Source organism: Dermochelys coriacea, chromosome 17 (genome assembly GCF_009764565.3).
Source record: "Dermochelys coriacea isolate rDerCor1 chromosome 17, rDerCor1.pri.v4, whole genome shotgun sequence".
NCBI classification, from domain to species: Eukaryota; Metazoa; Chordata; order Testudines; family Dermochelyidae; genus Dermochelys; species Dermochelys coriacea.
The window spans coordinates 2,646,706-2,667,729 of NC_050084.1; the positions used below are offsets into that span (position 1 = coordinate 2,646,706).

Sequence of the window (21,024 nt, forward strand, 5' to 3'; positions counted from 1 at the left end):
CCAAGAGACAGTAAGTCACTGGCAAACATTTCTAAATGGTCCAGAGCCATGTAGGGCTTACCTGTGCTTCCATTGAAATCAATGATAAAATTCTCATTGACTTCCAAGGGAGCAGACTCTTAGCTCCCATAAATATCAGGGTCTTAGGCTCTTGGATGCTTTGAGAGGCAATCAGAGCGGCTTCCTTCCTTCTCTGGCATATAATTTGTCAGAGCATTTTCCATTATGCTGTTCTTTACAAACCATTACATGTATTGATCACGAAATACTACTCTCCTAGCAGCAAACTTCACACTTGCACACACACTTAATTTTTTATCAGTTAACTGAGGCACTGAAGCCTATTGGCAAACAGCTCTCTCTCGGTTTACTTGTTTGGGGACTGCAAAATTTCAGATGAGGGTGCAGGACAGATGATCAAAATAAGAGCATTTGTACTTGTAGTGGGGGCAGCAGATGAATACCATGTTTCAGAAAGAAGCCTAGCCTGCAAATTCAAACAACTGTATAAGAGCACCCTCTTGTGTGCAAATATAGCATTATGGGGGTTAACTGGAGTGCATAAGGAACTATTTAATCAATGAGGAAGGCTGGGTAGTTGAGAAGAACCCCTGCATAGATAAGTCCAGGAGTTAGCTGAATAGAAAACAATAGGAGAGGCTCACATTTTCAGAATTGGCCCAGTATTAATCCTAATTATGTGGCGTAGGGTTTATAGCCTGTTCTTTAAAAGTCTGTACCCTCTCTAGGTCTCTGCACGTATCTGTAGAATCATAGAAATCAGCAGAAGTGGTGCTAGCCCACTGTGGGCCCTAAGCAGGAATATTTTGGGGGGCTCCCACACAACACATATTATAAAAGCAAATAAGGGCTCCCTTGAGTTGCTAGGTCCTGGGTCCAGTGCAAGATTGTTCCCTTCAGTACATTTTCTAGTGCTCTGTCCAGTCTGCCTTTAAATATTCCAAGTGAAAGCTCTTCAGCTACTTCGTTGGAATACTATTCCAGCCTGATAGACATCTTTGTTATGGTTCGTTTCATGATAGTCAGCCTGATTTTTCCTGTGATTAGTTTCATCCCATTAATGTTTTATTCTCTTGTATTCTCTTACACTTCCTCTCCTTCCCCCACATATTTCCAGGCTGTTACCCTCTTCCCCCTTAGTCATCTCTTAGACAAACTATGCATGTTTAAAGCTCTTAGAATTTTTCCTTTATACGTCACTCCCACCATACCACAATCATTTCAGTGCTCTTATATCAACACTTTCCGGTTGGTATCTTTCTGGTAATGAGGTGCCCAGAATTCAGTGCAGTACTCCAAGTATAGTTGTACCAGAGCCAGAGAGGGAGAGTAATTTACTGTCCACTCTCATTGCCAGATCTCTTTAAGCCATTGTGCTTTACAGGTGTCTCCCTCCTGCTGCATAGTTATCTTTTGGATTATTTCCCCCTCTGATGTATTGGCATTTATTTTTCCAAGTTGAGTCTAACATTGTTATTTTCCTATTGTTTCTAATCTGTCTAGGTCCTTTCGTATTATTTCACTGTCCTCATTAGTGTTTGCAGCACCTTCCAGTTTAGTCTCCTCTGTGAATGTCATTAATGTGCTGTACATTATTTAGATTGAAAGCTCTTTGGGCAGGTCCATTTGTTTGTTTGTACAGTGTCTAGCACATGATTGGGGCCCTATGTGCTACTACAATGTTCATCATCATTCGTCATAATCTTCAAGTTCACCTCCCTACAGTTTGATGCATTGTCATTTATCATTCCCCTTTGTTACTGCCCAACAAACAGTTTTCTCTCCTGTGACATGTTCATAGGTAAGCCAATTTGAATAAACTCTGGGAATAAAATATCATGAGACAGTATCAAATTCTTGACTGGAATCCAGTTATATCACATCTACTCTCTTCTCTGCTGCAACGCTGGCTAGGTACTCCAGAGGTTATTTTTGAAGGAGACTTCTTCAGTGTTCCATGTATGTCAACCCTCTTAGGGTTAATCATGTAGGGGTAGATGGGCTCATTGCAATCCAGCATGAGTAAGGGGCATGCATAGCTACGCCACCCCAGGAGAGTCTCAGTTTGGGCCATGCTTCCCCCTTTCTCCAGGGGGGAGGTAAGTTGTGTCAGTCCTTGTGCTAGCGCAGCTTACTCCTCCCCTCTGTCAGTTCGGCTGCACTGGCTGGTGCATTTGGAAGTGGGGATGTGGCAAGGTTCCACCCATTCCCTCCCTGTCCGCTTACCCTCTACTCACATGTGCAGGATGGGAAATAGCAGCCTGGCACAGAGGGCTGATGTGTGTAGCCCCTTTACTACTCTGGGAGGAAATGTTCATCAGGTCATGACTGAGCCCTTAGTAATTTTTGAAACTAATAAATCACTGTAGATCAACTCAACCGTGAAACCCGAAAGGGGGAGAACAGAAGTACAGAGCATGTGATCTTCAGAGAAGAGCCATGTAAAACAGAGCTTTTCTTCCTGTTTTCCCTGTCTGCATCTTCTGGTGAAATTCTACTATTCCAGAGCATCATCCAGTCATCTATGTACTATAAATGGAGCTTTAATTTTGTTTCATCCTCAATATGAGATTTAATACAATACAAATGTTATTTCAGTAATTCAACCCAGACAACCAAAGCAGAGTTAGTAAGATTATAAATGCTTTGGAAGGTCTTAAAAACCCCATAGTGAATCCAAGAGCTGTACGTAATGGAAATCCTTGGGGACAAGGTTGAACTGTGAGGTCATCAGTAGGCTTTCGCCTTCAGGGTGTTAATGGGAGTGGCCAGTAGTTCTTCTGTAGAACTTGTGGCTGCTTCTGGAGCATGCAGCACTAATAGGGACATCTACATGCCCCTGGCTGCAGCAGGTCATCCTAAGTCCTGCAATTTGGCTATGTGGTTGAGATGAATGTGATTCTGCGAGCAACCTCCAGATTTCCCCCTGACATGTATAGCTTGGTTGCCTTGTGGAGGTTTGCATAGGGGAGATTTGGGAGCACTGTCCAGGTGATTTTCTCAGTGTCTGAGACCACTGTGATCTGGAAGAGAGAGTGCTTCCTGCCTTTATGGCTGCCATGGCACCTACATTTTGGTTTTGGGGAGGAGGAAGTGAGTGGAAAGAGTGACTCTTTCAGATGATGGGCGGGGAACACTGAGGGAGAGCAAAACAGACAGGTGTGCCTGTGTCCTTATTTGTGTTTCCTCCCTTAGCAAAGAAGCACCTTCGCTGCTCACACACACACCCCGGTGGTGTGGTGAAGTTGTCTCCAAAGGAATTTCAAACCTATCTGGAATTGGTTGTTTCTGAGCTTACTGGTAACGAAGACGAAGTTCTTGATACGGTGGTGGAGTTTCTGACCATGAGCGTGGCACAAACCCACGTGGAGCGCCTGCGAAGTTCTTCCAGGAGGAAGTGGCTGCACAATATCCAGCATGCAGCTGAGACCAGTGGGGCAAGCATGGAGCCAGTGTACAAGGCAGTCTTTAAGGCACTTTCCCAGGTATGCATCACTACCAGCTGCATGAGTGACGCAGACTGTCTAGTGTGGATTATGGCTGACACTGTCTTCAACTAAAGGGCTACATTCACCACCAGTCCAGGTGGGTGTAACTTGATCTGGGAAGCTTCACCTACCCTCAGTATGCCTATTTGAAGATAGTGTAATCACTTGCTGTTCAGGAGACTCAGACATTAAATAGCTGAGGCTGTTGTAGGTCAGGGATGAGATGCAAAAGCTCTTGCCAGGTGCTATACCTATCAGGTACCATCAGTGTCTCATGGTCATGATCACCTAATCACCTCAAGTTTTGGAAAATTTAATAAAATAAAATCCAGAAATGCATGTTCCTGGTTTTATGGTTTCTGAAAATAAATACACACATTCAGTTTTTGATACATATGGAGAATTTGTAGTGTGAATGGCTTCACATTTGCTTCCAGGTGCAATTTAAGGTGTTAATATTGATCTTTAAAGGCTTATCTGATGACCCCTAGTTACATAATGGACCCTCTTCTCTTCCTATGCAGTGTGGTGGCAGCTAATGCACTCTTGCTAGCTGTTCCTAGATTTAACTTCTCAAGGCTAGAGCCAGGGTATCCTTGTGGGAAGGCTCTGGACTCTGGTATTTGCTTGCCTTTTTGGTCCAAGACAGTCTGCCCCGGAGATGAAGTTCACTGGGCTTTTTGCTTAGGCATAGGTCATTAGGGGCAGATTGTATTTTTAGAAGAAAGTGGTCTCTGCTTAGCAGAAGCAGGAAACAAATCCATCTTCCCTGCCCGTCAGAATGCAGCTTTTGAGTTGATGATACAGTGAACTGGCCCAGAACGCATTAGACAAGTGACAGCATGGACATCATTAATCATCTGGGGTAAGAGAAATAAAGTCATTGGCCTAGAATAACATCCTGTGATAAATGAGATAAGCTGTAAGTACAAGAAATAAGTGTAATGGCCAGTGGCTAATGCACAGATGTAACGTGAAACATTTGGTTGCTAGGATGCAGAAGCCCATGGGAATAACAAGAAGATCAGTGCATATATTGCCCTTTTGGAACAGAACCAGCTTTCACCAGAGCGGGGAGAGGTTCTCCTGCGGTATGTGGCTTGCACCTCAGATGATGCCCCATACATCCTAAACCAGGCACTTTACAGGGACATGAAAGGAGTAAGGTAAGGAAACCTGCACAGAGCTGTTACCTTTTCTTAAGTCACTTGAATCATGGAATTTAGAGAGTACAATAACTATGGAAAAGACTATCCCTCAGGGGCCAACACAGGATTATCCCTTATAAATCTGATTGTACTTTTTACCAGTAGTTCTCAACCAGAGGGTCCAGAGCCCTCTGGGGGCTGTGAGCAGGTTTCAGGGGATCCACCAAGCAATGGCCAGCATTAAACTCATTAGGGTCCAGGGCAGAAAGCCAAAGTCCCGCTGTACGGGACTGCAGCCCAGGGCCCCAAGCCACACCACCTGAAGCCAAAAGCTTTGCGGTGCCCTCTGTGGTATGTGGCCCCAGGCAATTGCCCTGCTTGCTACCCCCTAATGCCGGCCCTGGCTTTTATATGCAGAAAAACAGATGTTGTGGCACAGCTGGGCCAGGGAGTTTTTATAGCATGTTGGGTGGGGCTTCAGAAAGAAAAAATGTTGAGAACCCCTGCTTTATACAACCGTGTTTTATATGTCCTAAGGGATCAGGCGCCCACTCCTTTACTTGGGGAGACGGTTCCACAATCTAAGAAGTCTCATTCTTAAAGAAGATTTTATATTATATTCAGCCTACAATTTCTTTTAAATTTCTTCCGTTACTACTATGTATACCCCCTTTCTATCACTACAAAGCACTTTCCACTCCCTTATACCCTTTAAGCTCTAGGAAACAATCATCATGCCCGCTTATCACTTATGTAAGTTCTACATATTTGTCTCTTTATCTCCTTCCTTATACATCATCCCCTCTAGTCCATCACTATTACTCCCCTCTGAATTGCCCCCCTCCATTTATCTCTATTTAGTTACATTCTTTAACTGATATTTTACAGAACTTTGAAGATGAAAAGTGCCATGTAAGTGCTAAGTATTATTGTCATTATGTTTCTGGGATGCACGAGGTAGATCCAGTATTCTAGGTGTTGTTTTATCCGTGCCTGACAGGACCGGAGCATCACCTTCCTACTCCAGTCCAGGATGCCTTAGTATAAAGAGCCCAAAACTGCACTGTGGGTTTGTTTGCCTTCTTGGTACTATGTGGCATTGCACCCTCCTGTCTAATTGCTATCCACCATTTCCTGTGGGAGTCTTCAGGGCACTGCTGCTTTCAAGTTTCCCTCTCTCCATTGAACACCTGTGTTTGAATTATTTTACCCCCAGATGTATTGGAAATCCTCAGAGTTTTTCTAAAGACTTTCTCTGCCTACTTACCTTTCTCCTACAAACCTCCTCTTGCCCTCCCCATGATATTCCTGTCCCTCAGCTTTGCAGCAGCAGAAGAGGGGAAGCCAATCCATGTTCCAAGAGTTAAGTTCCATGGAAATATTCACTTCTGGAACTATGACCGGCCAGAACGAGAGAGGAGAGGCTCATTCCTGGTGCTGCCACTGCAGGATTCCCGATGGAGGACCTTCGGGATTCTAAGACTTGACACCCTGTGGGACCAGTGTGAGCAAACCATCTTTCTAACCCACGAGATCGGTTTCTATCAGGTGGGCACAATGAGAAAAGCAGGGTCATTAAATGGTTCAAACAAGCAGTTTGGGACTGCGTGGACTTCACATGCCTTGCTGTGAATGGGCAGCAGCTGTACAGTTAGAAAATGTACTGTAAATCCATTTTACTCTCTGGGATGAAAATGACACAAATAGACCAGTATTATCCCTGTATCAGTTATTTATGTAGAAGGCTTTACCTCTAAATGTGAATGGTGAACTACAAAGAGATTTGTACAAAGTTCATAGTTATTAGCAGTTATTTACTGAACACAGTGGTTGCATGTTTTGAACATAAGAATGGGTCAGACCAACGGTCCATCTAGGTCAGTATCCTGTCCGACAGCAGCCTGTGTCAGAGGGAATGAACAAAACAGGTCCATTTATCAAGTGAACCATCCACTGTTGTCCAGTCCCAGCTTCTGGCAGTCAGAGGTTTAAGGACCCCCAGGGCATGGGGTTGCATCCCTGACCATCTTGGTCAATAGCCATTGATGGAATTCTCCTTCATGAACTTAGCTACATACTTTTGTCATGAAATTGTTCACTTTATACTTTCTGGACTAATTGCAAACCACTGCACTTCAGGTTCCTTTACCAGTGTTTCCAAATATCCAGATGTTTCAGGCTGGATCAGGGAAAAAATCTTCTTCTCTACAGTCCCTTAAAAATTTCAGTATAATTTCTTCATGTGTTTCTACTTTGCCAGTTGATAATGATTCGAATTAGTGGAAGTCAAACTGGAGATAGCATCAGCAGCCAGGTACTACAGCAATGGGCGCAATAGAAACAGAATCTGGAAAATCTCAGTAGATGTTAAGATACAATGGGAAGAAAGGGAACTTTACAGAGATACACAGTCAAACAAAAATGATAGATGGTGCACAGCCTAGCCCCTATTCATGCATCACTTATTCCTTAGTTTTCTTGTTTGATATTTTTGCTTAACTTTAATTCCCCCCGCCCCTTTTATTTACCTGGCCAGAATGCTAGTAGATAACTGCTGTTGGAACCGGATTCATTGTAGTTACCCCTCTTGGCCAGGAGGGAGCACAATATACCAGCACTGGGAGGCAAGTCCTCCCTTCTCAGAGACCACGTTCTCCAATCATTCAGCCCTCCAGTACTGGCCTGGGCCCCTGAACTCTGGAGTCCCCTTGACAATGGCAATCACAGGATAGCTTTATATTCTTAGAGATTCTCTCCTTTAAAAGCAATTTTTATAGACTAACATTTTACTAATTTTTTTTGCTTAATTTGCTATGAAAACGTCCCCGACTTTATCTCCAAGTCATTTAGAGGGTTCTGTTTCCATAGGGGGTTTCCCGCATATTCAGCAAAGCCTACCACCATGTCCGCACACTGGAAAACATATTGCAGGTTGCATTCACTGCTGTGGGTTGGCTCTGCACCAGGGCACCCACCATCCGCAACATCACTATGTACCTGGTAGAGCCTGGCAAAGATAAGGTATGCCTAGTCCTTTCACATTAGTCTCAGACCACTGCACAGAAGAGACCTCTTGATATAATAGTGATATATTGGGCTAGTGCAGTTTGGCAGGGATCAACCATTGTTAGCTCAGTTTGGTTCTCAGCCAAGATTAATCCTGCCACAGATTCTAGTACCTGATACAAGATTCTGTGCGGGAAAAGGGAAGGAAGGTTCCTTCTCTAGGGAATGCCACTTTTCATTCTTGCTGCCCCTTACAGTGATCTTCCTTAAGCCAAGAAAGGCTGGTTGGGATTCCCTTCAGTTCCTGCATTAAAATCAGCAGCAGCACCCTCAGTAAGCTTCTCCTATGAGCTAAAGGTACTGGACCTTTAGTACTCCTGGCTCCTACCAGCCAACAGAGCAAGACACCAGACCCAGTACTGCATGCAAAGCGGCCTGTGGAAGTATAGAACAATAACCACATGGTCACCAGGCTAGCCCACTCTGCAGTTGTCTGCCAAATCAGTCCTAAAAGGGAACTGCTCTACTATGGAGGAAAAAAATCAGCCAAGATTATGGTATGGAAAGGGAAAATGGTTAATGTTCTGGCTCTTCATCCTGAAACAACATCAGCAGGCAAAATGTAAATACAAACCAGGAGGCAGACTGCTCGCAATTAGCTAACACGTATGGGCAGCCCACTCGCCTGTAGTTCATATTCCAATTATGCAGCAGGCACTGAGACACTGGGATGCTTGTCAGCTTACCTCAAACTGAATTAGGTAGATAAAAAGCAAGAGGATGAAATGTTTGGGACTGAGCTTGTGTTACGGTCGCTGCTGCAGCCACTGCTCAGCTGCTTCCCTGTGATAAACAGGTTTCCCACTGGCAACTTATTTTTCATTCCTGGCTTTACATTTTCATCTTGTTGGCTGCCCATATGTCATATTGTTTGCTTCCTAAAGATGGTTGTGTGCTTTTCATCTGGCAAGATACACCGACATGAGCGCAGTGTCTATGGAGGCTATTGTACCATGGGAACTGAAGTGAAAATGAACTGTCCATAGGTAGCCCTCTCACTAGGCTGAGGCTCATCCACCTGTTGGCATCCTTCAGGACTGGAGCACGGGGATAAGTTTAATTAGGCCTGTCGAAGGAAGATGTTGTACATATCTGTGGTGCACGGTGAGTGCTAGAATCTGGGGCTGTGGGGACAAAAACACACCTGGTTAGAAGCTGTCCTTAAATCATCCCACTGAGGGTGAATGTGAGTGAGAGCTTTCCCCTAAGAAGCAAGCAGTGGTTCTCTCTCTAAGCTTCAACGTGGATGTTCGTTTCCTGAATGCAACAAAAACACCCTTTCCTCTTTTCAAGACAGGTGACTACATTTTGCGTGAGATGATGACTACAGATCACTCTGGGCACATGGAAATCCACTCCCCTCTCACTGTTCTCCGCAGGAGAGAAAATATTTTCAGGTGGGTTTGAGACTCTTCCGCCATCTGTAGGAATTTACAATAGTCATCCATGCTTATGCTGTAACACATGCAAAGAGCACTCAGCAGAGGTGAACTAAGAACAGTTCAACGGCTAGACTTGCTGCTGCATTCTTCTCTTAGCTACTAGAAAGAAGAAGAAAGGTAAGCAGCAGGATACGGACCCTGGACTTCAGGAAAGCAGACTTTGACTCCCTCAGGGAACAGATGGCCAGGATCCCCTGGGGGACTAACATGAAAGGGAAGGGAGTCCAGGAGAGCTGGCTGTATTTCAAGGAATCCCTGTTGAGGTTACAGGGACAAACCATCCCGATGAGTCGAAAGAATAGTAAATATGGCAGGCGACCAGCTTGGCTTAATGGTGAAATCCTAGCGGATCTTAAACATAAAAAAGAAGCTTACAAGAAGTGGAAGGTTGGACATATGACGAGGGAAGAGTATAAAAATATTGCTCGGGCATGTAGGAAAGATATCAGGAGGGCCAAATCGCACCTGGAGCTGCAGCTAGCAAGAGATGTCAAGAGTAACAAGAAGGGTTTCTTCAGGTATGTTGGCAACAAGAAGAAAGCCAAGGAAAGTGTGGGCCCCTTACTGAATGAGGGAGGCAAGCTAGTGACAGAGGATGTGGAAAAAGCTAATGTACTCAATGCTTTTTTTGCCTCTGTTTTCACTAACAAGGTCAGCTCCCAGACTGCTGTGCTGGGCATCACAAAATGGGGAAGAGATGGCCAGCCCTCTGTAGAGATAGAGGTGGTTAGGGACTATTTAGAAAAGCTGGACGTGCACAAGTCCATGGGGCCGGACGAATTGCATCCGAGAGTGCTGAAGGAATTGGCGGCTGTGATTGCAGAGCCCTTGGCCATTATCTTTGAAAACTCGTGGCGAACGGGGGAAGTCCCGGATGACTGGAAAAAGGCTAATGTAGTGCCCATCTTTAAAAAAGGGAAGAAGGAGGATCCTGGGAACTACAGGCCAGTCAGCCTCACCTCAGTCCCTGGAAAAATCATGGAGCAGGTCCTCAAAGAATCAATCCTGAAGCACTTAGAGGAGAGGAAAGTGATCAGGAACAGTCAGCATGGATTCACCAAGGGAAGGTCATGCCTGACTAATCTAATCGCCTTTTATGATGAGATTACTGGTTCTGTGGATGAAGGGAAAGCAGTGGATGTATTGTTTCTTGACTTTAGCAAAGCTTTTGACACGGTCTCCCACAGCATTCTTGTCAGCAAGTTAAGGAAGTATGGGCCGGATGAATGCACTATAAGGTGGGTAGAAAGCTGGCTAGATTGTCGGGCTCAACGGGTAGTGATCAATGGCTCCATGTCTAGTTGGCAGCCGGTGTCAAGTGGAGTGCCCCAGGGGTCGGTCCTGGGGCCCGTTTTGTTCAATATCTTCATAAATGATCTGGAGGATGGTGTGGATTGCACTCTCAGCAAATTTGCGGATGATACTAAACTGGGAGGAGTGGTAGATACGCTGGAGGGGAGGGATAGGATACAGAAGGACCTAGACAAATTGGAGGATTGGGCCAAAAGAAATCTAATGAGGTTCAATAAGGATAAGTGCAGGACCCTGCACTTATGATGGAAGAATCCAATGCACCGCTACAGACTAGGGACCGAATGGCTCGGCAGCAGTTCTGCGGAAAAGGACCTAGGGGTGACAGTGGACGAGAAGCTGGATATGAGTCAGCAGTGTGCCCTTGTTGCCAAGAAGGCCAATGGCATTTTGGGATGTATAAGTAGGGGCATAGCGAGCAGATCGAGGGACGTGATCGTTCCCCTCTATTCGACACTGGTGAGGCCTCATCTGGAGTACTGTGTCCAGTTTTGGGCCCCACACTACAAGAAGGATGTGGATAAATTGGAAAGAGTACAGCGAAGGGCAACAAAAATGATTAGGGGTCTAGAGCACATGACTTATGAGGAGAGGCTGAGGGAGCTGGGATTGTTTAGTCTGCAGAAGAGAAGAATGAGGGGGGATTTGATAGCTGCTTTCAACTACCTGAAAGGGGGTTTCAAAGAGGATGGCTCTAGACTGTTCTCAATGGTAGCAGATGACAGAACGAGGAGTAATGGTCTCAAGTTGCAATGGGGGAGGTTTAGATTGGATATTAGGAAAAACTTTTTCACTAAGAGGGTGGTGAAACACTGGAATGCGTTACCTAGGGAGGTGGTAGAATCTCCTTCCTTAGAGGTTTTTAAGGTCAGGCTTGACAAAGCCCTGGCTAGGATGATTTAACTGGGACTTGGTCCTGCTTTGAGCAGGGGGTTGGACTAGATGACCTTCTGGGGTCCCTTCCAACCCTGATATTCTATGATTCTATGATACTGTCACATGCAGGAGGCTGGCTGCTGGATAGAAGATTAGGCTGATAGGTTAAGTCCAATTGTAGTGTCTGGCCTACCATTGGCAGAATATGCATACACTTTGTATACAGTCTGTGGGAGTGGTGTCTATTTGTCTATCACTTGCTCTCTCCCATGGTATCTGTTGTGTGTGTGTGTGTGTGGTAATAAATTATCCAGGGTTAGGAATCTTTTCTTTGGGCTAGATCCTGTACACATTCAACACCAAGCATAATGCTTACTCACATGAGTAGTTCCATATACTTCAAGAAAGCACGGTGTCTGGTAGTGGCTGTTTGCAGGGCAAGGCCCCATACCTTGAACATTCTGTTCTTTAAATTAATGTATCTTTTTTCCTGGTTCTAGAGTAGCAGCCGTGTTAGTCTGTATTCGCAAAAAGAAAAGGAGTACTTGTGGCACCTTAGAGACTAACAAATTTATTTGAGCATAAGCTTTCGTGAGCTGCATCCGATGAAGTGAGCTGTAGCTCACGAAAGCTAATGCTCAAATAAATTCGTTAGTCTCTAAGGTGCCACAAGTACTCCCTTTCTTTTTCCTGGTTCTGTTATCCTCATTTCCTCTGAAACATTCTACTGTGTAGTTATTGCCTTCAACTGCCAAGGTCTTCACAGGCTTAGCTATTACATACATCTTCTCTTGCTGCTGAACTTAGTCAAGAAGTTACTTGCTGTTCCAGCAGATGTTTTTACTTTTTGTGAAACTCCACGGAGCAAATGTCAACATCACTCTGAACCGGAAACTGTGTTTGCAGCAAGAACACAACACTAACTTAGTGTTTGTTTAAACCCTTATGATTCTCAATACTAGACTAGGATGAGCAGAGTTGTGCTCCGAAGTGCTATTTCTATCCTTCCAGTATGGCTGGAATGCTGTCTGTATCTGCCTGCATGTAGGCCACAGGGAACAAAGCAGCTGTTTTAGTAATATAAAAATTCCTTCCCTTCAACAGCAAGGTATGTACGGTCCTTCACTGCAAATGCTACAGTAGTTGCCAAAAAGGCTGGAGTTGTAAAGTTCATGATCTTGTCCTCATTCTACTGTCATTTCAGAGATTACCTCTTCAAGTGCACAGACAGTTCAGAGGTCATTAGCACCTTTGCCTATGGAGAGCCTCACATTGCAGTTCCACTCCGTGAGCCAACAGGACGGGCCTTTGGGGTGTTTGATCTCAACCCTGCACATTACCAGAGGTTACCACCTCATGAGCACAAAGACCTGCAGATAATGCTGAAGATGGCCCAGGCAGCTTGCTCCGAGATACTGAAAGAGTCTTCAGGGGAAACAGACCCAAGCTATGTCCTAGGTACTGTGCATGCAGGCCCATACGGTTCCTTTAGCTGATATTAGGAATCTCAGTAAAATTAAAGTCAAGACAGCACTCAGACAAGTACAAAAATACAAATAAAAACATACTTCAGTCATTTAAACCAAGTTTAAGTGAACCCCAAATCTCAGCAGACTCTGGGGAAAACAGCAAGGGAGGAAGAATGTTTCAGAGGCTCCGGCCCAGCTCCTCACAGATATTTATTCGTATTGAGTTAGGTGGATCTAACTACCTTTGAGGGTCTGGGCCTGTGTGTTTTTCAGGGTTGCTCAGAATGGAACCCAGATCATGAGCTTTGCCTCCCTTCCCCTGATCCATATACATTTTGAAAACACTGACAGACTCCTGGGCTGTTCGTAAACAGACCATTTGTGAATACTATTTGTATTAGAACTGGAAGGGAAAGTTAATCATAAGGAGGGCAGACCCCTGCATTCAAACCTTACATCTTCAGTAGCAGGTGTTTCTGAGCCTCTCCTTGAAAGGTTGGCTTGTGATTCCATTTGCAGAGCACGTTGCGGATTTGAGGCACGCACAGATTCTCTTTCATCAGCTCATGTTGCAGGACTTGCGTGAGTGTATCCAGAAACTCGATCCCGAGTCCTTTGCCAACATAAAGAGCTATGCAGAGCCTTCAGCCATGGTGCATAACATACTAAAGGGTGTGCTGCTTCTTTTCTACCCAGAGTGGGTAGGTTCGGAGAAGATTGTGAACTGGAGTCATTGTGTACTGGTGAGATATCAAGTTCTTGAGCCACTCTCTGTTTAGGCAAACAACCCAAAAAGACACAATGGGACTTGTCAAGGGTGATATGAGAAAGAAATATGCTCCTGGAGATATGAGCAGTGGGGAGGCAGTGGGCCTAAGTGGTTAACAGACCAGATTTCATTAAGAGTGGAGAAAGGAAAAAAGTGGAGAATCTATATATCTATATATCACTATGAATCTATAATTTATATCTATGCCTAAGTAGTAGATAAACAAGGAGAAAATATCCATTTCTTACCAAGTTCCATGAACGAACAGCAACATTAATTTACCATGTATATCTTTAAAATGTAATATGGAATGTGATTTGCTATAAAACTTCAACAGATTCTACAAAAAAAAAATCTGATTTCAGTGTGCCTTCTGCCCTCCTTTGTACTTCTTGTTACAGCCCTCTTCCCTCTGTTTCTTTCCAGTTCCTCATATTCCAGTCCCTCGTCATAACCAACTGGCAATTTAGACTTCCTTGTTTGTTTCAATATTAATAAAGTCCCATAGTAAACATAATTCAAGAAGATAAATTACAAGCCTGGACAGCAGAACTGGGAATGATGATTTCTGTTTCTACAGGGTTTTAGAGAGGTGTTATATATAGCAAAGGTATCAGTGTAAAATACAAATCTAATGTATATCTCTCTGTATAAATAAACACGCACAGAGAATACGGTTGAATAAACAGATGTAGCATTACAGTCAATTTACTATTATATTGGAAGGAAATTTTATCATATTAAGAACCATTGGAAGACTTATAGGTCCCCTCATCCCTTTGCTCCTCGTACGCTCACTCACCTACCCTCCCACTCTTCAATTTTTCAGTCTTCCTAGCCTCCTGCCATCATATCTCCACTCCCTTCTGCCTCTCCATCTCCATCAGTGTTCCCACAAACTTCACACCAGTTTGGCTTGGCTACCTTTAGTAACTTTGTAACCTTTTCCTGTTTTTCCTGACCACCCTGTGATTCTATTCTTTGCATTGCAGAAACTTGATGGTGATTTGATTCAAAAGATTTGCCTCTTTGACCCAACTGCCACGTATGTGCAGGTTCAGACGGGGCTGCTGGCTAACTGTATCAAAGGTATATATCAAAAACGAATTCTGGGGTCACATGTTGCATCTAAGTATTGTCTCAATGAACTCTCAGCTGCATTTTTGGTCCCCCAACTATTTAAACTACAGACAAAGCATTCTAAACTTCTGTGGAATCTTTTTTGATGAATAAGAAAGACAGCCCTGCTAAGTATGATATCAAAACTCACAGCTCTAAGAGATGGCAGCCGATCTGCTTTGAAATGGGTTCCATCACCACATGTCGGAGAACAAAAGTTACTTTGATGAGTAAACTCTTTTTCTATACATTTCAGGCTGCTCTGACTTGTACCAGGGACCTGACCCAGGTCAGAACAGCCCCAGGATTGGTGGGGACCACAAAATGGCTAATCACCATCTTTGTAAACAACAGCCCACAGACACACCAAGTGCTTGTTGGTTGCAAGTAAGGATCTGGGCCTCAGTCCGTCTTTCTCTCTCTCCTCATGAGGATGAGCTTTCCAGGGTGGTAGGACACAGAAGAAGCTGTTATAATTCTGAACATCTATAACAGGAACACACAGGTTTCCTGTTGATTTGTGTTTAGATTTTCACAACAGCATCTTTTTATATTACGCCCCCCTCCAAACAATACTCTTTAATTTGTTTAAAGAACAAACTGTCCTTTGCTGAGCTGTTGCTAGATGGAGGGTCTGTTAAAATCAGATGAGCGGTTGGTACTCACTAATTAAACTTGGTTTATTTATTGATGCTACCTTGACACATACCTTTTTATAGATGTAGCCTAGGCATGAACAGTAAACATTTAACCAGGCCTGGCTCCTTCCCTTCTGATATTAAACTAATTTATTGCAGCAACAAGAGCAGCCCCACGCAGCCCCTCTTTCCCCACAATTCAAGCCCTGGATGTAGATGGAGAGAATATAGTTCTACATTTGTAAAAGATAAGCTGCTGCTATTCTACAAAGGAACAGTTACGTGGCATGTAACCTATTCTGGGACTCAAACCAATTAGGATTTAGGAACTGAGGAGACAATTCAGTGGTCTAAATGCAAATACCACTGACAGTCATATGTATCAATTTCAAAATGTATTACATTTACATAGATACATGTTCCTGTGTTTTCCTCACATGCACCACACACCTATACTGTAATATAATATGAAGCACTTAACTGCCTACACCATGTACCAGTAAAGCAACAGAGAATTGTAAAATACAACTTCTCAGTGGTATACACATCAGAATTAGTCCAGGTCCCTTTAATGCTGTGTACCTACTAGTGACTTTTAATTGGTACATATCAAAATAGCTGAAAAGGGCAACTAAACTTCAACCTCAGAATCTGAACATGGAAAAAGCACTTTGCTTTTCTCACTTTTACTAGCATTTTAATGTCAAATGTCTAGTATTAAAGCCTAGCACTGCACCTAGCACAAATCCTATCACAATACAAGTAAACAGTAAAAGATGGAATTGATTTATACATAATTGATTTATTAAGTTGAAACCTCCCATTACAACGAACCAGATTACAGAGTAACAGCTGTCACGTTTAATTACATATTTTATTAAAGCAGAATCTATAAAACATACAACTAGTCCATAAAAAATAAAATCAGGCTGCAATGGAAGAGACTTTCTGAAAGCATCTAACTGATTTCTTTATGGATTCATACAGACATTCTAGAGGAACTTCCATACCCTTATTTAAAATCAGTACAACCAGTTAATCTGTTTTAGAGCAGGATGAACTAAAACAAGTCAGGACAAAATTAGACCAATATCTGCCTTCTAAAGCAACCTGATGAACAGCAAAGACACATCTGATCTCCCTCACAACTTAGGTCAGGGTAGTCATTATTTTTTGTCAAGGTCCAAGTTTCTTGGTCAAGGTATAGTCAAAGGCCAGACTCCAGAGAAAATAATAATAATAATAATAAATAATAATAGTAATAACAATATGATAATAATAAGTAAATAAAAAGATTTTGGGGTCCGTTCAAAAGCATCTGGCAGTCTGGATTTGGTCCACAGCCCACCTATTGACTACCCCTGACTTACGTGCAGCAGAGATTTGTATAACTCGCCAAAGTGACCACGAACAGAAATAAAAGCACAGGACTATAGGACACAGAACTGGAAAGGACCTCCGGGGTCATCAAGTCCAGTCCCCTGCTATCGCAGGCAATCCAGGACAGCAATAATTATCCCTGGTTGGTACATAATTCAGATTTCACAAATGGAAAATAATTAGGAAGAATCATGGCATCAAATTGAAAGAGTGTATGCATACCTACAATTCCACAAGAACTAAATAGCACTGGGAAGGAAAGGATCTTGTCTGGCTTGTCCCGGCTTGAATCACTGAGGATGTGGCAGACGGGCTTAAAAGGCAGCAAACATGTCTGAGAACAAAACTGTGCTATAGAGACTAACTAGGTTATAGCATGGCATGGGTAGCATGGGTCTCAGAAAAATAAACACTGCTCAGAGAAACCAGGCTAGACTGTGTTGGCTACAACCACGTCTAAACATGATGGTAGCTTCTATAGCTCATTTATGATCTTAGTGAGAGTTGAGCCAGAGAGAATAAGTCACCTTCCTACAGCTCCTCTAAGAACAACTATCAAAGGAATTTAATACATAATATCAAATATTTGTATTTACCCTTCAACAGATCTTTCTACCTGCCTCTGCCATGCTATGTTATTACCTTGTCTTTGGGTCAATGCACAGTTGGATGCACGCACAACACAAAAGTGTATTATTTTCTTTGGTTCAACCATGCACATGTTAAAAGAACCTTTTGAAACTCAATGGTCCAAGTTCAGCTCAGGTAAAACTCGGTTGATTTGCCCTACTGAACCCAGACCTGAATTTTCCAGCACATTTACAGGGCTGATTCATTCCAACCATCCAAACTGAAAGACATGCAAACACATCTAACAGCACAAGAATAAACTTTGCTGTCTAATAGTCAAACAAGGTGGGTGAGATATCTTTTATTGGACCAACTGTTGGTGAGAGAGACAAAGAAGAGCGCTTTGTGACTCAAAAGCTTGTCTCTTTCACAGCAGAAGTTGGTCCAATAAAAGATATTACCTCACCCACCTTGTCTCTCTAATATCTTGAGATGGACAAGGCTACAACTACACTGCACAGAATAGTCAGACAGTAAGGCCAGAGGGTTTGTTTGCTCCCCACAGGTGTCAGCATTCTAACATACCAATCGTGAATGCTGCTTGTCTCATTTTAAAAAATCTATAGTATTTGTAAACCAAATTCAATGGATTGAAAAGGCAAATTACTACTTTATAAACAGCCATGGATTAATATTTCATGGCTGTTTATAAAGTAGAAATTTGCCTTTGTTTCTATTGCAGAAAAGCTATGTTGGGCAATCAAATATGCAGCAGTGGATGATGGTTACTAATTCTCATCCAGCTAGAAAGTATGGTTGTAGTTCAAGTCTTAAAGTAGGAACTTCCTAGGGCAGTTTGACTCTTGGGATGCTCACTTTGAATTTCTTCAGTAAGTGAAAAACTCTAGGTTATGATTCTGCATCAGAATGTGCTAGTATGGGACCCCTGAGCTTGTGCAATATTCCACTAACTTTTGGACTCCACATGGGTACAGGGATCTATGCTAGCAAGTCATGCTAGAGCATTGGCCCTAGTTTTGAAATGGACTTCTGTGTTATGATTTTGTTTGTTTTAGGTATACCTAGAGAAGAGGTGTGGAAGCATAACTCAGTTCCAGCTGAATACCTGTATAACTGGGCACTTACCTGTCTAACACTAATAGAGCTCACAAAGGAACTACAGCATACACAAGATTCACCTTTAGCATCTCTGACTCCAAGACCCAGTCTGATTGCATACAAGTCAACAGAAGTTTTGCTGTCCTCTAACCCTAGTGATTCTATTATTTAATGTTACTTTTAAATGTTTGGCTTTATGTTTGCTATTCATAGCTAATAAACACAAGTTGCTTACCAGGTGTAGAAAATCATTAGGAATATCTCAGTAATTTATTTAGAAATGTTAAAAGGAACAATTCTGATGGCATAGGTGGGTCATTCTAAACTCAAGAGACTTGACTGAAGAGAATACTATTCGGTTTTCATTTAATTCTGACAAGAGAAGAGGATTAAGCAAGATATATAATATATAACTTGAAAATATAACTTGTATGTCTATCACATTACATGATTCATAAATGATAACAGAAAAAGCCCTTCTGAATTGTGTATTTAGCAAAGATTCATTTTCCTAAAGTGACATTTTCAAAGTCACTTTAAGCCTAGAAAGGATTGAAGAGCATGCTTTTACTTCTCCCAATGGGCAGTACACTTATTCTGGAAAATCCCTCTAGCTTTAATGTGACAGGAGTTTTCTTATCGTGTTAAAGCTTGTTTACAGCGAACTTTACTGCTCTGTTGCACGATTCCATCTTTGCAATGAAGTATCTTTTGGCAGAATCCGTTTTTTAATAAATTGTTGGGAAATTAAATTTCTTTTTCTTTATTTAGTTGACAAAGTGTGATGTCTACCAAATACTTTCTCGTTTGAGATTGCAGGTTGCTTTTAACCTCCCCATATAAAATGATGGTGATTATCTGATAGCTACTTCACGCTGGCGAGTGGGTTTCGTATTTTGGTGGGGGGAAAGGCTTTTCAGGCCACTTACAGTGATCTTTCTAGGAAGCATGTCTTTACAGATATTATACCGAGAGCCACAAGCACTTGGCCCTTCAGACGCTGCTCACAAACAATTCACTGTGAATACAAATTACTTACTAAGCTTTATGAAGGGAACAAAAGGGGTAGGGTGCCTGTAGGTTACACGGTGTGTTTCGGTGGGTCAGTCACACGCCAGGGCTCGGTCTAGTTGAGCGTCTCCAGGCGGCAGCGGCGAGACCATGACCAGGAAGGTGGTTTCCCCAGGGCGAGGCTCAGCCATTGCGCTGCGGGGGTGCTGACCCCAGCCATTGCCCCGGAGGCGGGAAACTCGGCTGCGTCATTGGTGGCAGCGGCCTGTTGTTGTTGTTTTTATTTCACCGCTTCACGGAACTGAACCGACCGCAGCAGCTCAGCGCGTCGTACTGCGGCGGCCAGACCGTCTCCGTCCCGCCGGGGTTAGGACCCTAACTCCAAGTCCGTCCCGAGTCGCCCCTGCGCTGGGGCGGGGCCGGGAAAACGCCCCCCCGGGAGAGCGCCCCTTTGGCTTCCCCCGCCCGCAGGGGGGGATAACATGCCCCCCCCCCCGGCGCGTCGCTCACGGGCCCCCGCGTTCAGACGGCCGGGAGCCTCGGGCGCGCCCCGCCGAGCTTCCCGCCCCCCCACAGCGCCCGCGGCGCAGAAGCCCCGCCCCGCGGCGAACTCCGCGCGCCGCATTTCCGGGCCGAATCGCCCCCGCCCCCGCCCGCGGCGCGAGGCGGAACCGGCGCCCGCCTGCCAGCGCCGAGCGGGAGGCGGCGGTGCCCGGATGCAGCAGCGCAGCCCGCCCGACCCCAAGATGGCGGCGCCGAGCAAGCAGTGAGCGGGGCCCGGGGGGGGCCCATGAGGGACTCTGGGGACGGGGAGGGGAGAAGAGAAGCGCCTGGGGGGCTCAGGGGTCTGGCGGTGACGGCGTGGGGGAGGGCAGTGAGGGACTGGGGGGAGAGGCCCATGGGAGGTTATGGGGGGATGATGCCATGGGGGAGGCCCATGGGGGCCGGGGAGGTTATGGGGCTGAGGGAGTGGTGCCATGGGGGAGGGAAGTGGGGAGAGGTCCATGAGGGCATGGGAGGTTATGGGGGGGATGATGCCATGGGGGAGGGCAGGGAAGGGGAGGTTGGGGGGAGAGGCCCATGGGGGCCGGGGAGGTTATGGGGCTGAGGGAGTGGTGCCATGGGGGAGGGAAGTGGGGAGAGGTCCATGAGGGCATGGGAGGTTATGGGGGGGATGATGCCATGGGGGAGGGTAGGGAAGGGGAGGTTGGGGGGAGAGGCCCATGGGGGCTGGGGAAGTTATGGGGCTGAGGGAGTGGTGCCATGGGGGAGGGAAGTGGGGAGAGGTCCATGAGGGCATGGGAGGTTATGGGGGGGATGATGCCATGGGGGAGGGCAGGGAAGGGGAGGTTGGGGGGAGAGGCCCATGGGGGCCGGGGAGGTTATGGGGCTGAGGGAGTGGTGCCATGGGGGAGGGAAGTGGGGAGAGGTCCATGAGGGCATGGGAGGTTATGGGGGGGATGATGCCATGGGGGAGGGTAGGGAAGGGGAGGTTGGGGGGAGAGGCCCATGGGGGCTGGGGAAGTTATGGGGCTGAGGGAGTGGTGCCATGGGGGAGGGAAGTGGGGAGAGGTCCATGAGGGCATGGGAGGTTATG

General features: G+C 44.8%; 2 protein-coding genes, 1 long non-coding RNA gene and 1 other non-coding gene across 5 annotated transcripts in view; 3 read left to right on the forward strand and 1 right to left on the reverse strand.

The window, feature by feature from the left end:
- Positions 1-19,140, forward strand: part of EFCAB5 (EF-hand calcium binding domain 5) — a 61,860-nt gene extending 42,720 nt beyond the window's left edge. Inside the window, exons 13-22 of the mRNA XM_043499476.1 lie at positions 3,217-3,506; positions 4,503-4,675; positions 5,977-6,205; positions 7,526-7,678; positions 9,017-9,120; positions 12,557-12,810; positions 13,286-13,291; positions 13,341-13,564; positions 14,583-14,679; positions 18,374-19,140. Of these exons, the coding sequence (XP_043355411.1) occupies positions 3,217-3,506; positions 4,503-4,675; positions 5,977-6,205; positions 7,526-7,678; positions 9,017-9,120; positions 12,557-12,810; positions 13,286-13,291; positions 13,341-13,564; positions 14,583-14,679; positions 18,374-18,588 (1,745 nt within the window). The 3' untranslated portion in view covers positions 18,589-19,140. The remainder of the gene's footprint in view (positions 1-3,216; positions 3,507-4,502; positions 4,676-5,976; positions 6,206-7,525; positions 7,679-9,016; positions 9,121-12,556; positions 12,811-13,285; positions 13,292-13,340; positions 13,565-14,582; positions 14,680-18,373) is intronic.
- The window catches only part of LOC119844506, a 49,975-nt gene extending 29,984 nt beyond the window's left edge, over positions 1-19,991 (reverse strand). The window contains exon 1 of the long non-coding RNA XR_005289296.2: positions 19,456-19,991. This is a non-coding gene — a long non-coding RNA (uncharacterized LOC119844506). The remainder of the gene's footprint in view (positions 1-19,455) is intronic.
- On the forward strand, positions 19,563-19,719 carry LOC119844875. The gene has a single exon (XR_005289423.1). It is a non-coding gene; the product is annotated as a U1 spliceosomal RNA (small nuclear RNA).
- NSRP1 (nuclear speckle splicing regulatory protein 1) overlaps positions 19,741-21,024 on the forward strand; it is a 37,195-nt gene continuing 35,911 nt past the window's right edge. Inside the window, exon 1 of one of the 2 annotated variants that reach the window (XM_038375387.2) lies at positions 19,741-19,793. Coding sequence is in view for 1 of the 2 variants with exons in the window: in XM_038375381.2 (XP_038231309.1) it covers positions 20,144-20,193 (50 nt within the window). In the remaining variant the exon portion in view is untranslated. Of the gene's footprint in view, positions 19,794-20,048; positions 20,194-21,024 lie in introns of those variants that run through there. The other variant, XM_038375381.2, reaches the window with a different exon arrangement.